The 26,495-nt window shown below is 36.0% G+C and overlaps 1 protein-coding gene across 1 annotated transcript in view; it reads left to right on the forward strand.

Moving 5' to 3' along the window:
* COL3A1 (collagen type III alpha 1 chain) overlaps positions 1-26,495 on the forward strand; it is a 39,263-nt gene that overhangs the window by 7,050 nt on the left and 5,718 nt on the right. The window contains exons 2-44 of the mRNA XM_074364019.1: positions 3,468-3,670; positions 3,927-3,977; positions 4,412-4,525; positions 5,815-5,895; positions 7,666-7,719; positions 7,907-7,960; positions 8,727-8,780; positions 9,428-9,481; positions 9,650-9,703; positions 10,365-10,418; positions 10,821-10,865; positions 11,005-11,058; positions 11,505-11,549; positions 12,111-12,164; positions 12,611-12,709; positions 13,274-13,318; positions 13,468-13,566; positions 13,775-13,828; positions 13,950-14,057; positions 14,248-14,301; positions 14,907-15,005; positions 15,324-15,377; positions 15,535-15,633; positions 15,969-16,022; positions 16,138-16,191; positions 16,523-16,576; positions 17,128-17,181; positions 17,516-17,560; positions 18,125-18,223; positions 18,311-18,418; positions 18,664-18,717; positions 20,138-20,191; positions 20,307-20,360; positions 21,080-21,133; positions 22,172-22,279; positions 22,724-22,777; positions 23,060-23,113; positions 23,300-23,461; positions 23,578-23,685; positions 24,670-24,777; positions 25,455-25,508; positions 25,596-25,703; positions 26,179-26,232. Of these exons, the coding sequence (XP_074220120.1) occupies positions 3,468-3,670; positions 3,927-3,977; positions 4,412-4,525; positions 5,815-5,895; positions 7,666-7,719; positions 7,907-7,960; positions 8,727-8,780; positions 9,428-9,481; positions 9,650-9,703; positions 10,365-10,418; positions 10,821-10,865; positions 11,005-11,058; positions 11,505-11,549; positions 12,111-12,164; positions 12,611-12,709; positions 13,274-13,318; positions 13,468-13,566; positions 13,775-13,828; positions 13,950-14,057; positions 14,248-14,301; positions 14,907-15,005; positions 15,324-15,377; positions 15,535-15,633; positions 15,969-16,022; positions 16,138-16,191; positions 16,523-16,576; positions 17,128-17,181; positions 17,516-17,560; positions 18,125-18,223; positions 18,311-18,418; positions 18,664-18,717; positions 20,138-20,191; positions 20,307-20,360; positions 21,080-21,133; positions 22,172-22,279; positions 22,724-22,777; positions 23,060-23,113; positions 23,300-23,461; positions 23,578-23,685; positions 24,670-24,777; positions 25,455-25,508; positions 25,596-25,703; positions 26,179-26,232 (3,176 nt within the window). The remainder of the gene's footprint in view (positions 1-3,467; positions 3,671-3,926; positions 3,978-4,411; positions 4,526-5,814; positions 5,896-7,665; positions 7,720-7,906; positions 7,961-8,726; positions 8,781-9,427; positions 9,482-9,649; positions 9,704-10,364; positions 10,419-10,820; positions 10,866-11,004; positions 11,059-11,504; positions 11,550-12,110; positions 12,165-12,610; positions 12,710-13,273; positions 13,319-13,467; positions 13,567-13,774; positions 13,829-13,949; positions 14,058-14,247; positions 14,302-14,906; positions 15,006-15,323; positions 15,378-15,534; positions 15,634-15,968; positions 16,023-16,137; positions 16,192-16,522; positions 16,577-17,127; positions 17,182-17,515; positions 17,561-18,124; positions 18,224-18,310; positions 18,419-18,663; positions 18,718-20,137; positions 20,192-20,306; positions 20,361-21,079; positions 21,134-22,171; positions 22,280-22,723; positions 22,778-23,059; positions 23,114-23,299; positions 23,462-23,577; positions 23,686-24,669; positions 24,778-25,454; positions 25,509-25,595; positions 25,704-26,178; positions 26,233-26,495) is intronic.

A 26,495-nucleotide genomic window follows, 5' to 3' on the forward strand; every position in this document is an offset into this window, starting at 1 on the left:
TAACTTATATTTTTAATCAAAGCTGCTCTGAATTTAGATACCTAAAAAAAGAAGAGAATAATATAGGATAACTATTGCTTCTGAATTCCATTTTCTGTTTTATTTCTAAATGCTGCAAGTGGTTAACTAGAGCATTTTATTCCTCCTAGAAACAAACATTTTTTTCCTTATTCTGCCATGAATTTTCCCAGGTATATCTAGGCTGTGGGACTAAAATTGAGGACCACAAGACATCTGTGTAAGAGTTTAGCTTCCAAGAGAACATATTGCCAACCATATTTTGTCATGCACAAAACTAAAAATTAGAGGAAACTCCATAAAACTCCCTATTCTTTCAACAAGGGTGGCGAGGTAGAGCATCAGGGAAAAGTCTTGACTTTCAGCTACAAGTTTCTACAGGAACTGACTTTTCAGGACAGCCAAATTTCTTTCAAATGGATGTGAAATGAGTTATGGCAATCAACAAAACTGCCTTACTTCTTACTTTCCAACCATTCCAACTTTCCTCTTGTACTTAGAACAACATCATTGTAAAAAAATAAAAATAAAAAATGGTACACTAAAATAACTCAACCTTTATACTAAGACCTCCATGTTTCAAAAAGCATAACACACATGGTTTCTAATAAAATTTGGCAACAAAAGTCTAAATAATTTTCATTTATATAACATTGGGTTTAACCCAATTTTAACAAACTTACTTACAGTTTTAATAAGTCAATATTATGCTCACTTGTTTAACAGTTTGAAGGCCAAATGGAAAATACTGTGTTTCTAGCTTATGATGATACCTTCAATGAACATGAACATAGGGAGATGAATACACAAGGGAAAAAATTATGTTAATTTTAAGGCAGATTAAGAACATAGGAAAAGAGATAATTAAAATATGAGATGCTTGATCCTAGTTTTAACAGTTATCTCATTTGTCTTTAATATGCCATCAGTATTCAAGAGCTAATTTGTATAAAATATATCCTACATTAAATATAGAAAGATATTCTTTAGGGGGTAATTACATTTATTTATTTATTTTACTTATTTAGTTTTTTAATGGAGGTACTGGGGATTGAATCCAGGACCTCATGCATGCTAAGTACGTACTCTGCCACTGAGCTATACCTTCCCCCTAGAAAGATATTCTTGATCCAGAGACAGAGTTAAAAAAATCATTAGTATAAACTAATAGTATCATTTGCTTCCCCCCAGCTTTATTGAAGTATAATTGACAAATAAAATTGTATGTATTTAAAGTGTACAACGTGATGATTTGATATACACATACATTGTGAAATGATTGCTACAATCAAATTAATACATCCAGCACCTCACAGTTACCTTTGTGTGTGTGTTGAGGCGGGTGGTGGTGGCGAAAACACTTAAGATCTACTCTGTTAGTAACTTTCAAGCATGCAATACAGTATTATTACCTACAGTCCACATTCTGTACACTAGTGATATTTTCAAGGAAGCTGAGAAGCCTGAGATCTACCTTATTAATGGGAAAATCCTGAGCTAAAACTAATCTGTTGAAACATTTCATATAGGGTTAATTTCAAGGAAGTTTTAAAATGGTTCATTTTAAAAAAAGGGAGCCAATGTAAAGATTGAAGAATGGATTTCATGTAATTTTATTAAACAATCTTCTATCTCATGAAAACTTTCGGACGTTTTCTGAAAACCAGTGAAATTAGTTCCTAAATATAAGATGTCAGTTCTGCCTAGAGAATAATGAGTTTAGTGCCTAGACCCTTTTATATTATTACTGTTCATAATAATATGAAAAAGGTTGCTCTTCTCTTAAGCATACCTTTCAAAACACCATTTAAATAGGCCTCCTTCATTCTCATTATGTAAGCATGTTGGCATTCAGCTTTTATGTTCACGAAGTATAAAGGAATTCTCCTTTAAAAGCTTAGACGATGTTTCTTTCCAATGTTCTCATCTGTCTCAAACATGGAGGAGGACCTAAAATAACTTCTTAAAATAAACAGATTCTTTCTGTCTACTTAAAATTGCAGGGAAACAACCATGATTTCTTTCATTAGCTGTAAGCCACACTGAGTAGTTGTAACAAGTAAGAATGGACTTTTAAACTTCTTGACTCCATCAAGGGTGTGGAACCATATCATTAAAGTTGTATCTGCACACAGAAATGGAAATGAGGACTGGAGGGATACTGTAGAGTCCATTGGTTCTAAAATTCTCCTTTTTGAGTGAACTTTTACTGAATCAGCTAAACCTCTAAACCCAAAATATTTAGCATAACTTCAGATATGAAGAGGATATAAAAAGGGGAACTTGAAAAGGTGACCTTCGCAGCTGTATGTAATACCCAGATGGAAAAATCTCAGGACCCTCTCAAAGGCCTCTTGGCCACAAGACACCAAAAGATGTAGTTAAACCACTTGCCTCCTCCCAAGCAGGCCTCTTTTCCGCAGACATTTTTACAAATCTTCGCTCTGAGAAAATAAAATTTCATTGTTTCACAAAACTACAAATACTGAGCAAGCATATGATTTGTTGTTTGCAAAACTTTTTGCAGATGTTTAGAAACGTCTTATTTATTTACTCAAATCCTGGGAAGCTCTCATAGTAATCCTCAGGAACTTAAGTTGTATTCAACCACAATCCACAGCTAATGCTTCAGGAATTGAGACCAGGTTTTGTTTTGGCAACCCCTCAGCTGATTCACTGTTAATAGCTGCTGAAATTTCAGTACCTTACATATAATTAGGAAGCAAGTCTAAAATTTTGGTTGCAGCACATTTTTGACCATTTTAAGCCACAAATACACATGGTCATGATTCATATTTTTCCCAACTATTTTTATGTGTTCTTTGCCAATATTTGTTTAAAAAAACTTTTTTTTTTTCAATTTGGATATTTAAGATTTGGAAACCTCTTTACATCCATATGGGATATACAATTTATTATGTCATATTATGTTGACCTACTAATGCCCAACAGAGCTAGCGGTGATATTCAATACATACAATAAGCTTTGTTAAGGCTTTCCCAGCAATCTGGAAGAGTTTAATGCTGCCAAAAGTAGCTCAGCTTTCCCTGAATTTCTCAACTAAGTTAATAAAATCCAGAAAGTCTTCAGAGTTAGTGACAAAGATCATCTTGTAGTTATGCTCCCACCTATAGTTAAAACAAAGAATAGCAATTGGATAGAAAAACTTGTTTTCTATCACACAATTAATAAGCAAATGTTTAAGTGCTTATGGGTTTCCCATTGGTGTTAAATTTTTACTATAAGCAAAATTAAGATACTTACTGGCCTTAAGGAAAATTGACCTTGGTGTGCCAATTTGATGGTAAAAAACACACTTGGTATTTCAAACAATCTCTTACTACTTAGCAAATTATGTAGGGAGAATATGATGTTCTTGGCAATTTAATTTTTGGATTTTTTTTTTTTTGCTTATACAAAACTCCACAGCATCTGTCTTGTTTTCCAGTTGTTGAAGGAGGATGCTCCCATCTTGGTCAGTCCTATGCGGATAGAGATGTCTGGAAGCCAGAACCATGCCAAATATGCGTCTGTGACTCAGGATCTGTTCTCTGCGATGACATAATATGTGATGACCAAGAGTTAGACTGTCCCAACCCCGAGATCCCGTTTGGAGAATGTTGTGCAGTTTGCCCACAGCCTCCAACAGCTGTGAGTTTAAAGAAAATCTGTACATCTTCAAGATTCGTATTTAAACACAGGAATAAGTAGTCCCAATGTCATAGGAGCCTAAAAGGAAATGAAAGTAATGTCAAACAATTATATGGCTATTACAAGTAAAAGGTGAATGCTCCTGTTTGAAACCAGGGATTGGTTGTGACTTAGGATAAGAAATTGGGACACACTTCATGGGAAAGTCGTTTCTAGCTGTGTAACTTTTTTAATCTATATTTTTTCTATTTATTAGCCCACTCGTCCTCCTAATGGTCAAGGACCTCAAGGCCCCAAGGGAGATCCAGTAAGTAAACATACGGCAGTGGAATGAAATTAGATCCTTGATTAGTTTGCTTTTTTTTTCTTCTAATAGCTTTTCCATATTTGAACTTTCATCATTGAAATGTTTCCTTTAGTACCATATATTTAAATAATGACACACAGTAACTCAAACTGAGAGTCAATAATTGTGCAGTTCAAAATTCAGATTTCCCAAACTTTGTATAATGTCTTCATCCTAATTATCAGTCTGAAAAAGTAAAATATATGTCAGTATACAAAGGAATAAATTATAGTGAGATTATTCAGATGATTTGGGTAAAAATGTAGATTTCCAAGAAAGTGTACCATACTGATTCCATATATTATAAAGCATAGAAGCTGCCATTTGATAATGATTCTAAATCACTAGGATTTTTCAATGTTTTATTGATTTTTATCTCTGATTTTTTTTTTCAGGGCCCTCCTGGTGTTCCTGGGAGAAATGGCGATCCTGGCCTTCCAGGACAGCCAGGTTCCCCTGGCTCTCCCGGCCCTCCTGGAATCTGTGAATCATGCCCTACTACTGGCCAGGTGAGAAATTCTCAGACTAAAAGATTGCCCCTTTTAAATCTACCTGGTTTATTTTCTGTTCTTTAGTCTATATTATATCTCACTTCTGTGGGTTCCTTATATCTATTCTCTGATTTTATATATTTAACAAATTCCTATTAGTGCTTACACGTGCTAGGCACCATTCTAAATGCTTTATAAATATCTACTTTTCCTTCCAAGTCTAATGCTATCACTACTATATCTTTACAAAACTTCCCAACTTCTCAGCAGGCATAAAATATATGCACTATGTTTGAGAAATGAACCATCAACTCCCCAAAGAACTAACCTAGAGAATTGCTGCAACTGTGCCTTATTACCCTTATAACCTTGATAGTAAAGCCTCTGAAAGTTTGGACCAAAAGCAGTTGAAGAGCTATGAACACTCCTTATTGACATCAAGTCAACAGGATTATTTGTCTATGCAACTACTCTTGCCAAGCCTTCAGAGCACATCCTGCTCTTCTTGAAAAGCATGGCAACCAACTAACTCTGCATGTAAAACAAATAACCAAACAAATAAATAAGACAAAATTTCTGCTGCATGGAGTTAGGAGAAATTAGAAAACACATATACAAATCACTATGGGTTTTTTATTTTAATGCTTTTCAAAAATCAATTCAACAGGAAGCAAAGGCTATAGTCTAACGTATTCTTATCTTGGTACCAAACAGAATCCATTGCAAGGTCTAGAATTCAAAATAAAACAATCTCCAAAACAATCCAATAAGCACATGAGACTTTCTATTGTTCTTGTGCTTGTTTTCTATGGGGATGTTCATTTTGGAGTGAATCTGTCGGGTATATTAATCAGAAACCAAGTGTATAAATTTTACTGGTATCATTAACTGTTGAGAAAGTAATTTGACATCTCCATTTTTCTGCCCAAAATGAAAAGGTCAGATTATATGTTCTCAAGGCTCTTTCAGCCTTAGTCTATGATCTTATGTTTCTAATGCTGTGGATATCACTTAGAAACAATATTTTTAGTAAGAGCTAGGAACAAATTATTTAGGGTTAACATTAGTTATAAGATTTCTGCATTGCATGAGCAAGTGCCTCTGTAGGATATCTAGTATCTAAAGTTACAGAGAGATAGAATTAGCAAGATCATTAAATAATACATACCACACTCTCTGGCATGCAGAAAACTTTCTAGCAGTGAATATATGTTGTGTGCATTTCTTTTAAATGCTTTTGAAAAAACAAAACAAAACTATGATCTGTATATCAACATGATCTTATCTATCTGGTCTCTTTGCTACAGAACTATTCTCCCCAGTATGAGTCATATGATGTCAAGGCTGGAGTGGCAGGAGGAGGACTCGCAGGCTATCCCGGGCCAGCTGTATGTACAAGTGCTTGTCAGCATTTTAGAGCACTATTTAGCCTTCCACTTGGTTAACTCTTGAATGGTTGTTCTTCTAGTAATACGGTGTTATTATAGAGTTGTGCAAAATAGCTTATTCTTTGTTAAGTCTGGGAAAGGAAATGGTAGGATTATCATGATCTTTCTATCCTAACTCATTTTTTCTTCACCGCCTCTTATTTCATGCCTGTTTTGCCACTTCTTCCTTCTTTACACAACCACCCATACCAGGGGCACACTGCCTTCATGCTTAGGTCTCACACTCATATATTTCCTAATTTTAACCAAACTTTGTTATTTTTCACTTCCACTTTCCCTCTTTCTCACCTGAGTTGTTCAGAATCTTCTTTGAATGTCCGTTCATGAATGAAACACTGCTTTCTAGATGACAATCCAAGTGATGACTGTCCAAAATCCCAATTCATCTTACCTCAAATCCCTATAATCAAATCCAAATATTTCCAGAGTTTATTCTCTTTAAGTTCAGCTACTGTAAATGATAGCCATTCACATTGTACCCAAAGGGTTTCCCTCAATGGAAATGACTTAGAGTTTTGATAGAAGAAAATAGCAAAAAACATTGAAATCTGGGCACGTGCCCACAATGCATGGTGCCTAAGTAAATGACCCTTGTTGAAGAACAGCCTCTTAGGAGCACCAACCTTAGGGAAGGTTTTCATTTTACCACCAGAAACAGGTATGTATGCGTCAATGAGACGTGAAGCTGGATTCCAAGGATTTTGGAGGATTGCTGCCAAATCATTGGACCCCATATTTGTGACTTCTAAAGCTAGAGAGAACAAAATTTCAGCTAATAGATCTAAATGACCAGCTAAAGACCCTTAACTGGTATAAATTCTAAAAAGAGAATTTTATTGATCTTAGAAGTTTTAGAGCCTGTGATTTTTTTTTTTTTTTTTGGTATCTTTTGAAGCCAGAAGGAAAATTATATTATGTAAACACTTGGTGTTACTCAGCTACATTCACATTATGAATTCTATTTTTCAATCAGATATTCAGTTTTTACTAAAAAACAAACAAAAAACTAAAAATTCCACTAAAATTCCAGAAAAGAAGTTGCAAGAGAAAATTTAACTGTAGTTTATAAATTTGTTATCAGTATTTATAAATAGTATGCTACAAAACTGAAGATTTTCTAGCTTAATCTGTGTTTCTGAACAATGACAAATCAATTGGTTTTAAGTGTAATTTATTGTTGGCCTATATAAACCTTTATGTCAACAGAATTCATTGATACAGTTAGGAACTTTTGGGTTGATTTACATCATTACTTTTAGAAACTGGGATTTACAGTATGCAGATAAATATTTCTACACATTGAGTTTGGCTGCCAGGCAAAAGATGCTTCTCTACTGGTTCCAGTATCATTTTAATATTGTAAAGATTCTTATAGTATTTTGTGTAGATTTTTCCAAATGTCGGGGCATCTCAGGCCCTTTTGGGGAACTGAATGGCCTTTTGGGTAAACTCAGGCTAACATTTTGTAACATTTACCAATAATTTTTATTAACCCTGAGGGAATTTCACTTAGAATGAAGTTTTGGGGATGAGATCTTCATTTAAATCTAATAAAATTAGTTATATCCATGAATAGTTATCACATAATGAGAAGTATATTGTTCTTATTTTTAAAGATGACAGTATCATTCCAGAGGCATCTCTGATGCCTAGATAAAGTGTATTTCAGATGCATTTATTTTGTACTTATCTTTCGAATTTATGTTTCAGGGTCCCCCCGGCCCACCTGGTCCCCCTGGTGCATCTGGTCATCCTGGTGCCCCTGTAAGTATAGCCATTTGTGGTGATTTCATCTTCGTGCATATTGTATGAATCAAGTTAATGCAGACCTAACTGTAACTTAGCCATTCCAGCATGCATAATACCAATTGTAACAACCATTCAGGATGTAAATGAATCATATGAAGATTAAGTTAATTAAAAAATATTTACATGTTATTCTATCCACTAGGGTTCTCCAGGATACCAAGGTCCCCCTGGTGAACCTGGGCAAGCTGGTCCTGCAGTAAGTAACAATTCAATCTCTATTAAACAAATTGACATGTCTATATAGAAACCACCCTCCTTTTCTGAAACATAACCGTAAGACTCTACAAAGTAGAGATTAAATTTATGCTCACATTTTAAAATAATAAATTGTATTTTTATGATAATTGAACTGGTTTCAAAGATCTTTTGGACTCTTTTAAAGGTTTAGATATCTTAGAGACACTTCCTATTTCAGTCTAGGAATTCTCTGACTAATTAGCCACCACAAAGGTTCACTTCCTAGTGCGAATGCAAATTCTCTGTCTCTTAAATATAGATTTAATTTTTCTGTAGTCACTCAGTTCACCAGCATGCTTACTCTTCTGAAATATAATTTTTAAAGCTTAATTTAGTAAAAATAAGCATAATCTAAAAGAGTTTCCCAAGAAAACATGCTGTGTAAATAAGGTAAAGTTAGCTTAATTTAAAATGTCAAAATATTTAGAAATATCTATGTATTTAAAAGTTCAATATCTCAAAAATGTAGAAGTGCATTTGGGTTTATAAAAATATAAATGTGATATAAGATACAGATACAAGACACGTTCAGTTTTTATAAAAATAAGTTTAATAAACAGTAAAAATTGGCTATAAAATAGTATAATATTAACTCAGTGTGTCATTTTCATGATGAGAAACATTGAGAGTGTTTTCTTAAAGTTTTTTTCTAGTAATACACATATATAATAAATTGTAACAGAAAGATCTACATGTATATTTATTTTTTATTTCCTTATTTTTAGGGCCCTCCAGGACCTCCTGGTGCTATAGGGCCATCTGGTCCTGCCGGAAAAGATGTAAGTTTTTAATGACTGAATGGGGATACAGCAAAATTAAACTTGGAATATTCTAAATAGTATATCCCATATTCTAGAATCTTAAACAGAAAAACCTTACTAAAGAAATTGTTGATATCTTAATGACTTTTTAGCTCATATTAACCTTTGAATAGCTATATAGTATTTGCATTGCTACATATACCGTGTTTTGAATTCTAAACTAACAAAACCCCTAAATATGCCATTGACTGTCAAGAAGACTCATCCAGTGAATATACCACTTAACTACAGAAGCAGCTTCTTCTCTCTGTCTCTTGTAATGAAGAAACTGATGTCAGTGAACTTGAAAACTTAAAACACCATTAATATTATGCCATTCTTTCCTTCCTATTTAACTTCCAATGGCAAATTCTTCTCATTGGATTGAGAGATGGTCATACTATTTCAGTGTTGAGTGATGCCTGCATTTTTTATAAGTTTATATCAAGGTGGGAGAAGCTGTCTCCTTTTCTTTTACTAGGAAAGCTGTTCTCACAACCATATGTCTAGCCCAGCCATTTTCATGGGTCCTTGGTGAGGAAGATGCAAAGTAATCAGTTTGCTAATCGGCTACGATGTGTTTTCTCTTACACAAGTTTCTATACATTCCGTATTTCTCCATCTAGGGGGAATCAGGAAGACCCGGACGACCCGGAGAGCGAGGACTGCCTGGCCCTCCAGTAAGTCTTCAGCATCCAGTGAATTAGTTGGAGGAATCACAGTGATCTTAGATTGAAAATTATTGTGTAATTAAATTAAACTAAACTCAAAACTGGAAGGCATTTTACTACTAGATCGTGAGTCTATTTGAAAGTTCATTAATATCTTTTTTCTTTCTTATTTTTTAGGGTATCAAAGGTCCAGCTGGCATACCTGGATTCCCTGGTATGAAAGGACACAGAGTAAGTGGAGTTTCTAAATTGACTATCAGTTATTCCACTTGGCTGTATTTACTTGCCTACCCAATCTCATTATGCAACTGAGTGTGTACCACAAATGGTTGATTCTGACTGGTTGCTTTGATTTTCTAAGTCTATCAACTTTATTAGTTGACCAGACCAAGTAGTTATTTTACAGAAAGTAATAAAGCTGGTTTTAGTGTATGGAAAATACTTGTGAAAGAATAATTTAAGTTTCTTATCACTACTGTCAGAAAAAATAAAAATATGTTATTGAGAGTTATTCATTGACTTAGTCAGTATGATTTACAGGTTGACTCAAATGACTTTATTCTATGCAAAACATTAGGTAGAGTCAACCAACTGAGCCAAAAATCTATCAACTTAATAGAAATAAAATCTATGAAACTGATATTTGCAACTACAGTTAAGGGAACTTCTTATTTGCACTAAATTTTACTTTCTAATTAGTTCAACTTTTTTTTACTATAAAATCAAGGTTCAAAGTCTTCAATGCACTTTAAAGTTTTAAATTATTCATGTCCATGTTGAAAATAGTGCTATGTGGTTAAAAGCTAGTTATAAAAAATTTAATGTAACATTTTCAACCATTCTAAATTGTTAACATATCTTAACATTTCTTCTACTTTTATGTATTTCATAGGGCTTTGATGGACGAAATGGAGAAAAAGGTGAAACAGGTGCTCCTGGATTAAAGGTAAATCATAACAAAATCGTATTTTCATCAACAAATTCATTTAAGTGTTATGTTATATATAAGATTTATATTTGGGGCTTTAAAAGTTTTTCTAAAATTTAGCTAAATTTTGCATTTTAGGAGCTAAATAACAGCGACTAATTGAGGTATTCTATTAAAACTTCAGTGGAAGTGGATAACTGTCTATGTCCCCAAGTAACATACTGATTACTTCTGTTTAGTTCTCAAGTTTTTAAAATGCAAGAATTGAGATTTATAGTAAATAAGATTGCTAACAAAAAATTAATATTGTTAAAAGGTAATCTTTTTCTTAGGTTCCCATAGGTTTTTCACAATATGCTGCTTAAAAAACTATAGATTTCTCCTGTTACACAAATTGGTAACAAATTTATGTGTTTCTAGGGTGAAAATGGCCTTCCAGGTGAAAATGGAGCTCCTGGACCCATGGTAATTATGCTTCTTATCATGTAATTTTCAGTTTTACTATTAATTTCCATCTAACCCAAAACTTGCCTCGCTCCCTCCCCAACTCTTCTTATATATGTCTAGTTTAAAGTAAGACCACACTTTCAATCTTATTCTATAGGGTCCAAGAGGAGCTCCTGGTGAGAGAGGACGGCCAGGACTTCCTGGAGCCGCAGTGAGTATTCTTACTGACATCACACAATTACAACCCAAATCACAGTTAAGAATCTCAGTCAGTTTCAGGCTGTGCCAGTCTGCAGGAAATTTTCTATAAAATCACACTGAACGTCATCTCCATAAAATTTGAGCCATAATTATAGGGAAGAAAATAAGTATATTACGGTTATTATCTGTAGAGAATTTTTGAAAGTGTTAGATTGGCACATGTGCATTAATTCACATTCAGTTCTGTAAAACACAGAATCTCATCTTGCTACATCAGATCATTGCTGTTTATATAAGAATTGTAACAATTTAACTCTGAAAGTATACAATTAGTAAGCAGATTTTAATATACTTGAGGAAAGGTCAAGTCAGTTGAGTCAGGCTTTTAGTCAAAATATTACTTGTGACCAGCCTTTCAGAAATAAGGAGATATTTGAGACAAACTTCTCTTTTCAGGGGTCTCGAGGTAACGATGGTGCTCGAGGAAGTGATGGACAGCCAGTAAGTAACTTTTTCTACAACTCTGATGTGCTTCAAGGTGATGTGAAGTTATGAAATTATGGAATATTGAAATCATATGGGTTGTAGACCCAGAACTAAATATGGCTCATAAATATCTAATTCAGAGCGACACTAAATAAAATCTAGAAACAATCTGGAAACACTAAGCCTGTAAACAGAATTCTGATACTTGGTCAGTTGCTATCATCATATGGTGCTTACAATGCTAGTTAAGGACCACTACAGGATATGATAATTAAAAGAACCCTACAAAATAGGTAATAATGCTATCTCTATTTTATAAATGAGAGTTCAAGGTTAAGTAACTGGTAGAAAGTCACAGAATTTATGGCAGAAGTGATCGGGCACAGAGGAATCCAAATTTTCTAAGATCTATTTTACCACATTGTTTCTCTACGTAATATTCATCTCTGATGATAAATACTATTTTTATATGCATAATTGTCTTCTGTATTGTGTGTATAGTCACTTATTATTTGCTAGTAGTGTTAACTTTCCTTTACTTGATTAAGAGCTCTTTAAATTTTACTCAATTTTTAGGGTCCCCCTGGCCCCCCTGGAACTGCAGGATTCCCTGGTTCCCCTGGTGCTAAGGTAAACATGTATTTCTAAAGAAGAATGTAAAGTATGTCTTGGAGACAACAGAAAATCATTGGATTGCTTCTTAGAAATTTATTATTATTATTATTTTATTATTATTATTTTGCAGTCAAGTGGATTTCTTTGATCTACGTAGATCTTTAAAGTCCTACTTTTGATTCCAAAAAGGGTGTTATCCCCAGCATTCAGCTGTTCTGAGCTCTTCTGATGTCTTGTCTTTTCTTCCAGTCTCTTTCTAGGAACAGAGATAACACAGTCATATGCTTAATTATCATTTCTCTCTGTCTTTATGATTAATGAGCAATACTGTGCTTTAGTTAGAGTATCTAGTCATACTACTCCAGCGTTTGGCAGATGGATTTAAACAGGACTGAATAGTGAACTGGCTAAGAGGTTAGAACTGGCAAGGGGGCCTGACTACTGAGGACTTTATCCCTTAGGGTGAAGTTGGACCTGCCGGATCTCCTGGTGCAGGTGGCTCCCCTGGACAAAGAGGAGAGCCTGGACCTCAGGGACATGCTGGTGCTCCAGGTCCTCCTGTAAGTACCAAAGATGGCTGCTCAGAGGGAGATACTGCCACGTTTATTTCATGAAAGCATACGTTGTAATGCTGCTATCAATTAAAATCATTTTTTGAAAAAAATCTTGCTAAGTTCTCTTCAGTGATTCTACTGTGATTAATATTGAATTAATATTGATTTGATTAGTACTGAAATTGGTAGTTTTTAAGGTTTGTACTCTTCTAGAATTTATGAATTTTATGTTTTATGACGCAGGATGAAGTAGAAGATGGATAGTTCTCTGATACTCTGAAGAATGTGCCCCCAAACTATTACCAATTAGAAAAATTCAGAGAAGGAACAAAACCTCTTCTCCTTAGGTGTTTATTTAGTAATTTTGACAAAGTGCATAATATCTTTAATTTATCCAGATAATGATAATTTTTTGCTACATTTTATGTGTTGAGCTATAGTTGGAGGAATCACCTAATCTCTATATAAAGCACAACACTCACCAGTAAATTGATTTTACAGTTCTATAAAGAACTTCAAACATACATGCACTATTTGCATTATTATTAATATGCTCTTTTTCCCCTCTAGGGCCCTCCTGGGAGTAGTGGTAGTCCTGGTGGCAAAGGTGAAATGGTAAGATGCCACCACTGTTCACTCTCATCTCAACCACATACACATTATTGGCTTCCTTTGCATTTTGCATGACAATACACTTAAGGTAGCTGTTCAGAAAAGGAAGTTCAAGCTTGGCTAATGTTAAGGTTCCTGGATCGTTGTTTTAGGGTCCCGCCGGCATTCCTGGAGCTCCTGGACTGATGGGAGCCCGCGGTCCTCCAGGACCATCTGGTACCAATGGTGCTCCCGGGCAGCGAGGTGCTGCAGTAAGTGGCCCATTTTTCCTTTATCGTCTTTAAAAGGAGCGGCTTAAGTCTCCAAATAAAAATATAACTAGCAGGCTCTTTGTTCTTGTTCCACTGAATTTATATTGATTTCACTCTGGTTTTATAATTGAATCAGGTGTGACTGGTGATGATTTTAGATGTTAGTCTACTCTCTCTGTTTTTTAAGCCAAGGTTATGTTTCATTTAGGGTGAACCTGGTAAGAATGGTGCCAAAGGAGAGCCAGGACCACGAGGTGAACGTGTAAGTATTGCCTAACAGATCTGGTTATTTCTTAGAAATGTATAACACAATCTGGAATTAAACAGGCAAAAACTTTGCCATGAAATTCAATCATTATTCCTATATTGGGATCCTCTCATAGGGGGAAGCTGGTTCTCCAGGTATTCCAGGACCTAAGGGTGAAGACGGCAAAGATGGTTCACCTGGAGAACCTGGTGCAAATGGGATTCCAGGAGCTGCAGGAGAAAGGGTGCGTTACCCCTGGACATCTGTAAGGAAAGCAATAATAGAACCTCACCTTCAGGGGGAGGCAACCATGTTTTTTTCTTAATTTGAGTAGTACTCAATCTCGAATATTATTTTGAAGCATTTTATAATGGGAGAATTATGAAGAAGTTTTAATGCTTTGGACTGAAATATTTGCTTTTCACTATTTCCAGGGTGTGCCTGGGTTCCGAGGACCTGCTGGAGCAAATGGCCTTCCAGGAGAAAAAGTAATTAACTTTAGTTTCTATTTTTATAAATGCTAGTGCTACACATAGCTATATTCTTCTATACAGTTTCCCATTAATTAAAATCTAAATATCTGAATGAAACCTGTTGGAGTTAAAAAAAAAAAAAAGGCATTAATAACTTCCAATGTAAAACAATGATTCCAGCCCCTGCTCCTAGCTTTGTAACTAAAGTCACTTAACCTCAATGAAAATTCTTTATCTGTCAATTGGGAATTATTTATCTCAGTATCACTGCAAGAATAAGTTAAACTAAAATGCCTGAAAGTTCTTCAAAAGCTCTAAAGTGCAATGCAAATATGATTTTATAACATCAAAGATATTTGCTTTTATATGCACCAAAATATATTTCTAAGTTCACCAAATATTGCTTTTTTAAGTGTGTGATGTTTATCAAAGTTGCCTTAAAATATTTCCAAATACGACAGCCCAAGCTGATAGGTAACAGTGATTTGTACTGAGATTGTCAGCAACACCCCACCTCTGTTTAAAGGACCAAAAGAAGTTCTCTAGTTGCAACCTAAATACTGTCAACATCTAGGTCAGCAAAGGCTGTTTTGAATACACGTTGGTTTTTCACCATGTAGGGTGCCCCTGGGGAGCGTGGTGGTCCAGGCCCTGCAGGGCCCAGAGGAGTTGCTGGAGAACCTGGCCGAGATGGCATCCCTGGAGGTCCAGGATTGAGGGTAAAGAGAAACACCTGTTTGATTGACACTGTCATTTACTAAGAGGAAAAGCAAATGAAGAACGTTTGAAAACAATTTAAATCAGACTATACCTTTTGTAGGCTCAAAACAACAAAACAAAATTCCTTTAAGAAAACTTAAGCTAGCATAGAGTGAAGAACAGAAAATGGAACACTTGACTAAGATACTTTATAGACAGAAGAAAAGGTTTTGCAAATACGAGGCTACATATAAGTGAAAATCTCAACTTTTTACAGATAGTTTTTTTTTTTAATTATGATTTGAAAATCAGCTGACTGACTGAAGTTTTCAATTTAGGGTATGCCCGGAAGCCCTGGAGGACCAGGCAGTGATGGGAAACCAGGGCCTCCTGTAAGTATGTTTTTAACATCTCATTTTACAAGCCCAGAGAATAATGAAATGCACAGTTTGGATTAGCTTTAATGTATTTTGTATAGCTTTGATGTTTATTGTATATTTTGATCAGGTTTTTATCAAACCTCTATTAATATAATTTTTTTCTCATTAGGGAAGTCAAGGAGAAAGTGGTCGATCAGGTCCCCCAGGCCCACCTGGTCCCCGAGGTCAGCCTGGTGTCATGGGTTTCCCTGGTCCTAAAGGAAATGATGTGAGTTCCTTCATTCATTTCTTCAATATGTATTTGACAGAAGGCCTTTACTTTCCATATGGGAGTACAGATGGTCAAAAATTGATCTCCACTTCAAAGCACAGAAGTGTAAATGAAAATCAAATACCACCTTTAGGGAACTAAAGCACTTTTATGGAGTTTCGGGCCAAGATTGTTGGAACTAGGTTTCCAACATTTATGGAAACCTAGTTCAAGAAAGTAGTTTTGATTGAGGATGTGCATGTGTGTGTGGAGGAGGCAGATCAAAAACATGGGGGGACAATATAATGAATGATCGCCTTTGGAGACTTAGTAAATAGTGGCTGCTTCTTTAGGGTGCTCCTGGAAAGAATGGAGAACGAGGCGGCCCCGGAGGTCCTGGCCCTCAGGTGTGTACTTTCATCCACTCGTTCCCAGCCTTCTATGAGAGGCATTTATGTTCAACCTTATGACTACTCTCTATTGTCTTTATCTCTGCTTCCCTAACAACTTTTTTTTTTTTAGGGTCCTCCTGGAAAGAATGGTGAAACCGGACCTCAAGGTCCCCCAGGACCCACTGTAAGTTTACTCATGTAAATTGGAGAGGGAAGTGGATGGGAGTGGGGCAAGGGAAGACTTTGGGAATTAAACAGTCTCTGACACTATATCACTGTAGTTCACCAAAGCAATTATGAAGTTTGTGTGTTCAGTTAGCTAGCAAAATACTGACATGGGAATACAGTTTATGTTGTACGTGACTGCCTTGTGTCAATTCTACAGTCCAGACTTTGCCCTCCTTCACACAGTTAATTTTTAAATTAAGCAACTGGCCCGCTGGAATGAAAACTGTGTGGATCAAATATGAAAGGATATTTTATAATGAAGCATCTCATTATATTTTTCTCCCTAGGGACCAGGTGGTGACAAAGGAGACACAGGACCCCCTGGTCAACAAGGATTACAAGTAAGAACTTCTTGTTTAAATCTCATTGGGCACCTACTTTTACTGGTACTTTCCTTTAATAGCTGTATTTGTTGAGTTATTGAAAGTTCAATTTTTTTTTGCCTACAATTTATCTTAAGCTTGAAATATGTTGAATCTGTCTTCTAACTGGAAATAAAATAATAAGCAATGTTAATAGACAGGCATAATTTCCACATCTATTCCAGGAAGAGTGCACTCATAATTTAAAAAAATAAGCTCACATAATTCTATATGTTTATACTTATTTTCATTGTAATTTAAATTTATATAGCTAAATTCATCTCACCATACTCATCAGTTAATTTTTATGCACAGCAGCAGAAAGACTAGAACATAAGTTTGAGCATGGGTTTACAAGATATGATGATCATATCTCTGTCATTGAATTTTGAGAGCTGCAAATTTTTAACACCTAGAAAAGACTGCTAAAACCATATTTTGTATATTTTCAGAAACATACTTATGTAAGAGAAGCTTTTCTATAAGCAATGTTTGAAGGGATTATACAATACAAATATGCTTTTTTGTAGGGCTTGCCTGGAACCAGTGGTCCTCCAGGAGAGAATGGAAAACCTGGTGAACCAGTAAGTCGCACGCTATGTTTTCAAAACTCAGAAATCCAAAGAATAAATAGTAATCACTTCTAAAGTACTGACTGTTGCATTTTCCCATGCTATGGAATCTGAGTTTTAACATTTAGTTTGAAGTAGTCATTAACAAAACAAAGAAAAATTATTCAATCAAAACTATTACATGGAAAGTTTGAATTTTTCTGTAAAATAAAAGGAACTGAAGAAAGAGCACATAGCTCAAGATTTGACAAATTGTACAATATGCAAATAAGTCAAGTGTGTATTTGCTTAAGCTGACGTAACATAGCTTCTGACAGAGGCCTAATCGTGTAATGCCCATCCCTAGGGTCCAAAGGGTGAAGCTGGTTCACCTGGAGTTCCCGGAGGCAAGGTAAATATTTCAGCTTACTTTCTGATTTCTCCAGTGAGTTATAGAGCAGTAGATTAGTGACACATTTTTAGTGTATCAAACCAAAATATTCCTTTTTTACGAAGTGCAGCATTGCAAATGTTTGGTGGATACAATTAGGGTGATTCAAGATATTGCCAATATGTTAAATTTGCTTCACCTGGAAATTAAATTTTCTGACAAATAAACACTGTAGAATCAACAATGGGCTTGAAATTTCAAAAGAGAAACCTTTCTAGTGCTTTGGAAAGCCATTTTGGTAGAAGAACTTCAAATTTTTGCCCTTGTGAATAAAATAATTGTAATAGTTTCAAAGCTAGAGCCTCAGAGTGGTATCCAAAGTTCCCTTCTTTAGACTAACTTTTTTAAAAGTTTCCATTTCTCACTCAGTTGGCAAATGTCTTTTAGAACTATAAAAACTTACAAATTGTTCAACAATATAACTTGAGAACCTCATTGTTTATATCAAATTAAAGCAATTTAGGATGTTTTTGTTGTTTTTAGCATTGGGTTTTCTAACTGGGATATTTCATTTTTCGATGGCAGGGTGATGCCGGTGCCCCTGGTGAACGTGGGCCTCCTGGAGCTGTGGGGCCCGCAGGGCCTAGAGGTGGAGCTGGCCCCCCTGGTCCTGAAGGAGGAAAGGTAACTCCACATAATTCAATTCACATAGATCTTACAAAACGCATTTCATTTCTTTCTTGTGATTTACTACTTTTCCTTTAATTTCAGGGAGCTGCTGGGCCCCCTGGGCCACCTGGCTCTGCTGGTACACCTGGTCTGCAAGGGATGCCTGGAGAAAGAGGGGGTCCTGGAGGCCCTGGTCCAAAGGGTGACAAGGTGCAAACTTACTTTCTGCTAATTATGTAATAAAACAGACTTTGTAGATTAAGGAAAGCAACATTGCTGGAAAATAATCTATTTTCAAAATTAATATTATCATTTTAAAGTAAGGGAAGTTTGAGATGGATTCCTAGAGCAACTATTAATCAGAACACCTACTATACGTTACAGCAGATCTTGAGAGTTGGCATATTTTCCTTGAGGATGCTTCTAATCTGATGACATTGGCTTTGATTTGACAGGGTGAACCCGGCAGTTCAGGTGCTGATGGTGCTCCAGGGAAAGATGGTCCAAGGGTGAGTACTCAGATTGGGGAGAAACAGACTTTATCTGTGTGTGGAATAGTCCTGCACCTCAACTTCTATTTTTTCCAAAAAATCCTCATGATAAATTAGACCATACTTTGCCACCTTCTGGGCATTAAGAAGATCCAAATGACTTGATTGTTAAAATTCTTGATTTATATCTATCACTACCTACTAGTTCAACAATGACCTGAGAATGAAAAAAGTCTCAAAAGTATGATAAAGATTACAATCTAAAGTCATACTGAGTCACTAAAATCCAAGATAATCAATAACTGCTCTTGAAGGAACTTTTGGTTTCAAAAAACATTGAAATTCTGGGGTACATTCATGCCATGGAATACTACTTAGCAATATAAAGGAGCAGGAGAACATCTCTGTGGTTGCCGAAAGTTAGGAATAGGGGAGGGGGAGTGGGTGTAACTATAAAGAGGTGACAGGAGAGAGTCTTATGGTGATTGTACATTTGAATGTCTTGATTGTGGTGGTGATCAGGCAAGGCTACACATAATAACACTGCATAGAGCTACATACACACACACACACACACACACACACACACACACACACACACACACAAATGAGTGCCTGTATAGCTGGTGAGACCTGAATAAGCTCTATGGATTGTACCAGTGTCAGTTTCTTGATTTTGATACTATACCATAGGTGTGTAAGATATAACACTGAAGGAGGCTGGGAGAAGGATGCACAAAATTTCCCTGTATATTTCTTGGCAAACTCCTATGAATCTATATAACTACTTCAAAACAAGAGTTTGGTTTTTTTAACCCATTAAAATCAATTCTATTCACATTAGCAAGCACCAAGATATGACTGTAGAAAATAAACTTGGTAACTAAGTCATTAGATAGATATTATTTATACTGTAGCTGCATTAAACAAATTCATAAAGACATCACTTTTGACAGACAACATGGGTAAGCCATCATCAGATTTTCAAAAAACACCTAATATTTTATTTATGTAATATAAGCAAAATTTTAACATTCACAAATGTCCATTTAAAAATGTTAATATGTATAACAATGCTTTTAGTAGTTAAATAAAATATTTTGAATTATCATGCAGTTGAATAAGGCAATGCATTTTAATTTTAAAAGATATTACTGTAAGATCTTACATCACATCTTATTTTCTGCAATAGAAAGAAAAAATGAATCAATAAATACCCACTGAATTGTGTAGTCCTTTAGACTCATCCCCATAGAATCTTACGTTTTCTAAACTGCAGTATTTACACTCTGAGTAAAGAGCATATCATTCAAGCTATCAGAGAAATCATATTATCTGGTTTATTAGGTGAAAATATGTCTGTATATATGCTCTTTGATTAATAGAGAAAATGATGCTTTTTATCTCCAAAATTAAAGTATTTTTCTATTTTCTTTAGGGTCCTACTGGTCCTATTGGTCCCCCTGGCCCAGCTGGTCAGCCTGGAGATAAGGTAACACAACACTATTTAGAAACAAAAAGAAAATGTCTTTTGTTGGTTTTGTTTTGTTTTGTTTTGTTTTGTTTTGTTTTGTTGCAGGGCATTAATTTTTTTTCTCTTTTTTAAGGGTGAAAGTGGTGCCCCTGGACTTCCGGGTATAGCTGGTCCTCGTGGCGGCCCTGTAAGTGTTAAAGACATCTCAACATAATTTAACCCCACACAGGCAGCAGCTAGCTGTGCTTCCTTCTTTAGCAATCCTGCCTAGTGGCCTGAGTCTCAATGGTAGGATACTGTCTTTGGGAGTCATATGACATGCAAGGGAAAGTTAAAGTTCTTAAATCTAAAATTTACAAAAGACCATTTTAAGTCATGTCACTCTTCCTAAATAATTCTGGAAAAAATATGAAAATTGTATTAGTAATATGCCTTTGTAAACGAGTATTTCTTAAAGCTATAGGATCTTTGCCTAAGGCTCTTTCTAGGTCTAAAATTCTCTGCCTTTAGGATTTGTGGACTCAGGACAGATATAGAGTAAATTATTTTAATTAATTGTTTAGCTAACTGAACCATTGATTTCCCAACCCTTTTACAATGTTTTTAAACCCTTACGTTTTTAGAAGTTATATAATTAAATGTTTTAAACACTTCAAAATTCTCAAATTATTTTTTCTTGCAAATAATATCACATTCTGAGGCAGAAGGAATCAGTGGTTCTGGTGTTGTCCACTTCTCATCTTGTTGAGAAATAGAAATGTCTTCAGAGGTTCGACTGGGTTAGTTAGCTTTGCACACTTTCTGCTTAAAGGAGTGGTAAGATGATCTAGAGGATGACGTGTGCTCCTAATGGGAAGAATGGGAAGATGTCTTCACTGTGACTAATGAGGATATGTTTCACTTCAGGGTGAGAGAGGCGAACTTGGGCCACCAGGACCTGCAGGCTTCCCTGGTGCTCCTGTAAGTATGAACATTTAAACCTCCATGTCATACAGCCCAGAATCACTATCCCGCTGAAAAACAGCAGAAGTATAAGTCAAGTCTGAATTCAAGTCTGCCTCAGCCACTCATTCACTATAGAGTTAGTTTACCCTTTTTTTTTTTTTTTTTTTTTTTACTGTATCTCTATGCTTACTCTTTTTGTTTTGTTTTTAAATCTTTCTACTTTAGTACCATGGAAATAATGGGATTTTTTTTAAACAAAACGCACTCTGATTTACTGCAGAGTAATTATTCTGTCACATTCTACCTAGCAGAGAGCCAAAGAGACCTGTCCTTAGCTTGTGTTTATAATATATTGTCTTTAAAGTCATCCAGTGAAATGTTAAATAATTTGTTTGAAGACAACTTTTTTTTCTAAGACAGAATTTAAGATTGTAGTTTTCAACCAAAGAGACCTTAAAGCACATCAAAATGTTTGTAATCTTTCATGAGTGCCATATTTATATTAGTTGCCAACAATGTTACTTCAATTTATCTTTCCTTTTACTGTAAATATCATGATGTCCATGTATTTTTTCTTTTTTTTTTCCTCATTTTTTAAAAAATTGAAGTATAGTCAGTTTACCATGTATTCTTACTCTTTAAAAGATGGAGATAAGAACACCTGGCTTGCCTTTATGCTGGGTTAATAAGGCTTACATGACACCCTAGAGTTCAAAGCACTCCAAACATTTTTAAAGTTCTTCCTTATAAGATGATACTAATTAAAATTAGCTCTAAGCCCCATCTTTCTCAGATGCGTTTACTGGTGCTCACTTTGAAATGCACAGTCCAAGGAGAGATGACCCACATCTTAACACTTTCTTGATCATTTTCTTTTATCATGGAAATATTTTCATTGACTTTGTTTTGTCACGTCTTCAAAGAATCTTCTTTTCCGAATTTAATTCAACATCTCTCCACCTGAAGAATTCTCCTCTCTGAAGAAAAATAGTGATAAGCCCAGTGTACTGTGAAAGATGTCACTTCACAGGCTGTCGTTGTTTCTGAATGTAGGGGCAGAATGGCGAGCCCGGTGCTAAAGGAGAAAGAGGTGCTCCTGGTGAGAAAGGTGAAGGGGGCCCTCCTGGAGTCGCAGGACCGCCCGGAGGGTCTGGGCCTGCTGTAAGTAGCTCTCTTTCTCTAAGCCATCTAAAGCAAAGCACTTAGGTTTATCAATAATTGCATATTTCATACTGAGAGAGCTAGTCATGGTGACAAGAGTACAGTTTCCATGGGAATTCAGTTCTGAGTTTGAAGCTTGGAGGCAACAATCTAGATATGACCTCATCAAGTTATTTTAATGTCCTGGTTGCGTTACTGTTTTTGTTTTTTGCTGTAGGTTCTCATTTCTGTTGTAGTTCCCCCCTCCCCAATTTTATTGAGATATAATTGTCATGTGACATTGTATAAGTTTAAGGTGTACAACATAACGATTTGATGTATATACATATTGCAAGATGCTTATCACGATAAGTAGAGTTACTGACTTTCAAAGGCTTAATGCTTCTCCCAAATTTTGATTTTGGTGCTATCCTTATAAACCATTTCCATTTCCATTCCTTGTAGGGTCCCCCTGGTCCCCAAGGTGTCAAAGGTGAACGAGGCAGTCCTGGTGGTCCTGTAAGTATCAGTCCTCTTAACTACTATTTAAGAGCATTAATTAATATCAATCTGTTTAAAAATTGCTTTTAAAGCACTAGGTCCATACAGAGATTATAAAATTATAATCACTCATTCATATGTGAGTTATATGTAAATTACAAGAAGAAAACATAAACTGTAAGTTATCTCAGAATAGAATGCAGGTCCTACTACATTTCTTAGACTTTATATTTGTTTTTAGTGGTGAATTACTTGTTCTACTTGATTTTTGAAATTCAAAAATATATCATCATTTCACAGGGTGCTGCTGGCTTCCCTGGTGGTCGTGGTCTTCCTGGTCCTCCTGGTAGTAATGTAAGTACCCTTTCAAGTATTTTTTACCATATATTCCATAAAGGGCATATGCAGAGGATGAGAAACTTACCCATTGCTACTTTTCTTTGTGTTAAATCCCATATAAAATTATTTTGCAGGTAAAAGAGGGAAGAAAAATTCACTTTTTCATTATAAAATACTCAAATTTCAAATATTTCTTTGTAGGGTAACCCAGGGCCCCCAGGCTCCAGCGGTCCTCCAGGCAAAGATGGCCCCCCAGGTCCAGCTGGTAGCAATGGTGCTCCTGGCAGCCCTGGGGTGTCTGGACCGAAAGGTGATGCTGGCCAGCCAGGTGAGAAGGGATCACCTGGCCCCCAGGGCCCTCCGGTGAGTAGTTTCTTTGTTCTATTGATTGACAGTATTTTTATTCTCAATCCCAAATTCAACAGAGGAAAACATAGTCATATAAAGAAGAACTAAGACTTCATTATCTGTCATGACAGGGAGCTCCAGGCCCACTCGGACTTGCGGGAATTACGGGAGCACGAGGACTTGCAGGCCCACCAGGCATGCCGGGGGCTAGGGGAAGCCCTGGCCCGCAGGGCGTCAAGGTGAGTGTAGCCATCTTTCACTGGACCCTTGTTTCCTTTGATAGATAGTCTTCAGAGGTCACTTAACCATAGCAAGTATGTAACGAACAAGTTTTCCTGTAATTAGATGCAAATTCTTGATATTTTCACGTTTTCAGGAAGCATGCATATTATTAAAAGCCTCCAGAACACAAAAACAATGTGTATCATAGGCCAGCCTTCAACATAAACAGAAATAGATTGATATCACAGAAAACTATCTTGCCATCTCAAATACCTTTGTTAGAAAATTTGTCAGCATACTTCAGTTTGCTGACTGTCAGTCTTCAAAGGGGAAATAATGACATCTTATAGATCTATGAAAGCCTTTAATTTATACCAGTTCTCCATCAACTCAATTCATTTTGTACTCCTGATTTTCTTTCACTAATATTACTATAACTTCCTGGTACTTAGCATCTTAAATATCCATTTAGCAAATAAAGTAATAAAATTCTGTTTTATTAGGGCTCACATTTTGACACTTTGAGCACCTGTCTTTAAGCTAAATGTCATATAATATTGTAGTGAAATGACAACATAACATTTAAGTGTATTCAATTTGTATGAGCATATCTAGTAAATGTATAATTTTTAAATAGAGCCAAATGTCCAATGTAACCTAATTCTAATGAGCACCATAAACCTATCATTTCATGATGGCTCATCATTGAATTTTTCTTCCAGTAGCCAAGTCTATTTACACACCTCATATTAGGATGTATTCTGAATGTGATAATCAATGTACTCAGCCCGCTGGTATCCAGAATCATCGGGCAAGTTGGAAGATACAAGAAGCTTGCTTCCCCAAAGTTTTTCCTCTGTGGTAGGGATAGTTTTAGGAACAAATTCAATAGAAATTGAATAAAACAAGGTTTTTCCCTGGGAAAGAAAGACATCTGATCACATCATATTAATTGACTTCTTAGGTAAAAATACAAATTTGTTTTGTTCCTTTGAACACAGGGTGAAAGTGGGAAACCAGGACCCAGTGGTCAGAACGGAGAACGAGGTCCTCCTGGGCCCCAGGGCCTTCCTGGTCTGGCTGGCGCAGCTGGTGAACCTGGACGAGATGTAAGACTTGTTCCTAGAAAATAGCCACTAAGCCCGGTAGTCTTTGATCATTTATTTAAACAAGGGTCAAATTGGGCCTTACTCTGGGTCCAAAAGTGTACATATTGTCACATGCTAAAGTTCTCCTTCTATAATAGATATTCTTTCTATTACAATGTAGAATAGCCTTAACTGTTTATGTTAATTAATATGGATCCAATGAATGATTGTTAATGAAGAAGAATGTGACCTTTAGCTAAATAAAGGAAAAAGTCCAGGGTGGGGAGCACCCAATGTGCAACATTCCTTCTGGGTGAAAATGTTCTGCATGTTATGTGTGATTAGTCTTTTCTTAAATTGTAGATTTCCATTATCAGCTTAAATTACTATGTGTCAAACTTTTATTTATTCTCTCTCCCACAGAATCCTTTTTCAGACTATTTTCCCTAGTCACTTCTCTGTCTCTCACCCCCTGAGAAGCTTTAGAACCACAGATATACTGTGTATCTGTTGGGGCATCATCACCCTTTGCAGGGCCACCCCTGTTGTAATAGCAAAGATTTTTCACTCCCAAGAACCAACTTTTATCCCCTGTAGGATGATATTGCTCCCCTTGCAAATGCATGGCTTAGATGGTGTTTGAATGGTTCCAAAGAATTTGATTTATTTTCTTTCTTTCTTTTTTTTCCTTTAATCAGGGAAACCCCGGATCCGACGGTCTGCCTGGCCGAGACGGAGCCCCTGGTAGCAAGGTATAGCAAACACATGTACAGTGGTCTGTGGAATTAAAACAGGAACTGCAGGTCAGACTTATTTTGGAACTGTGAATTTGTCCACAGGGTGATCGTGGTGAAAATGGTTCTCCTGGTGCCCCTGGTGCTCCTGGTCACCCAGGCCCACCTGGCCCTGTTGGTCCTGCTGGAAAGAATGGTGACAGAGGAGAATCTGTAAGTCCTAACAAGCACCTTCTTTCTTTATATCTCTATCTTCGTTGACAGAGAGCTTAGCGGGTCAAAGATAGAGTGTCATATTTGCCAACCAAAAGATCTACTATCATTTGTTTTACAGTTTTACATGCTAGTCATTCTTTTGGGCAACTGTGGTAATAAAGATATATGAGAGGTTTCTGGCAGTAATCAATGAAGAATTCATCATTAAAATTCAAAATGGTATTAACCACACCAAGTGTATATTCACTTGGTAAATATAAAGCTGAAGTAACAAGATTTCCTCAGCTTCCCTGTTTAGACATCTGGTAAAGCTATAACCAAGGAAAGGACTTAGGAGGAGAAAATAATACTAATTTTCCATAATAGCAGGCACACCATTATTTCCTCCCAATGGAATTCACTTTCAAATAAAATAATATCAATAAATAAACAATTCCCTGTGTGTTTGTTCATTTGTCTCTTTTTGTTTTAGGGCCCTGCTGGTCCTTCTGGTGCTCCAGGTCCTGCTGGTGCGAGAGGTCCTCCTGTAAGTCTTTTTTTTTTTTTTTTGTCGTTTTTAAACTAATTATACAATGTAGGAAATATCCTATTTTCTGGCATGTTCAGGAAAAGGGGATGACTACATACATAACTATGGAACCAAATTTAAACTTTCCTTTGATGATACAGAAAGCAATTCTGGGCCTAAGAGTTCCCTGGGGGCCACGGGTGTACATATCAATTACTGGAGTGTCATACAATTCTCAGTCCAAAACCAAAACAACCACAACAATCTAGCATTCTATGTAT

This window comes from Camelus bactrianus, chromosome 5, assembly GCF_048773025.1.
Source record: "Camelus bactrianus isolate YW-2024 breed Bactrian camel chromosome 5, ASM4877302v1, whole genome shotgun sequence".
Taxonomy (NCBI): Eukaryota; Metazoa; Chordata; class Mammalia; order Artiodactyla; family Camelidae; genus Camelus; species Camelus bactrianus.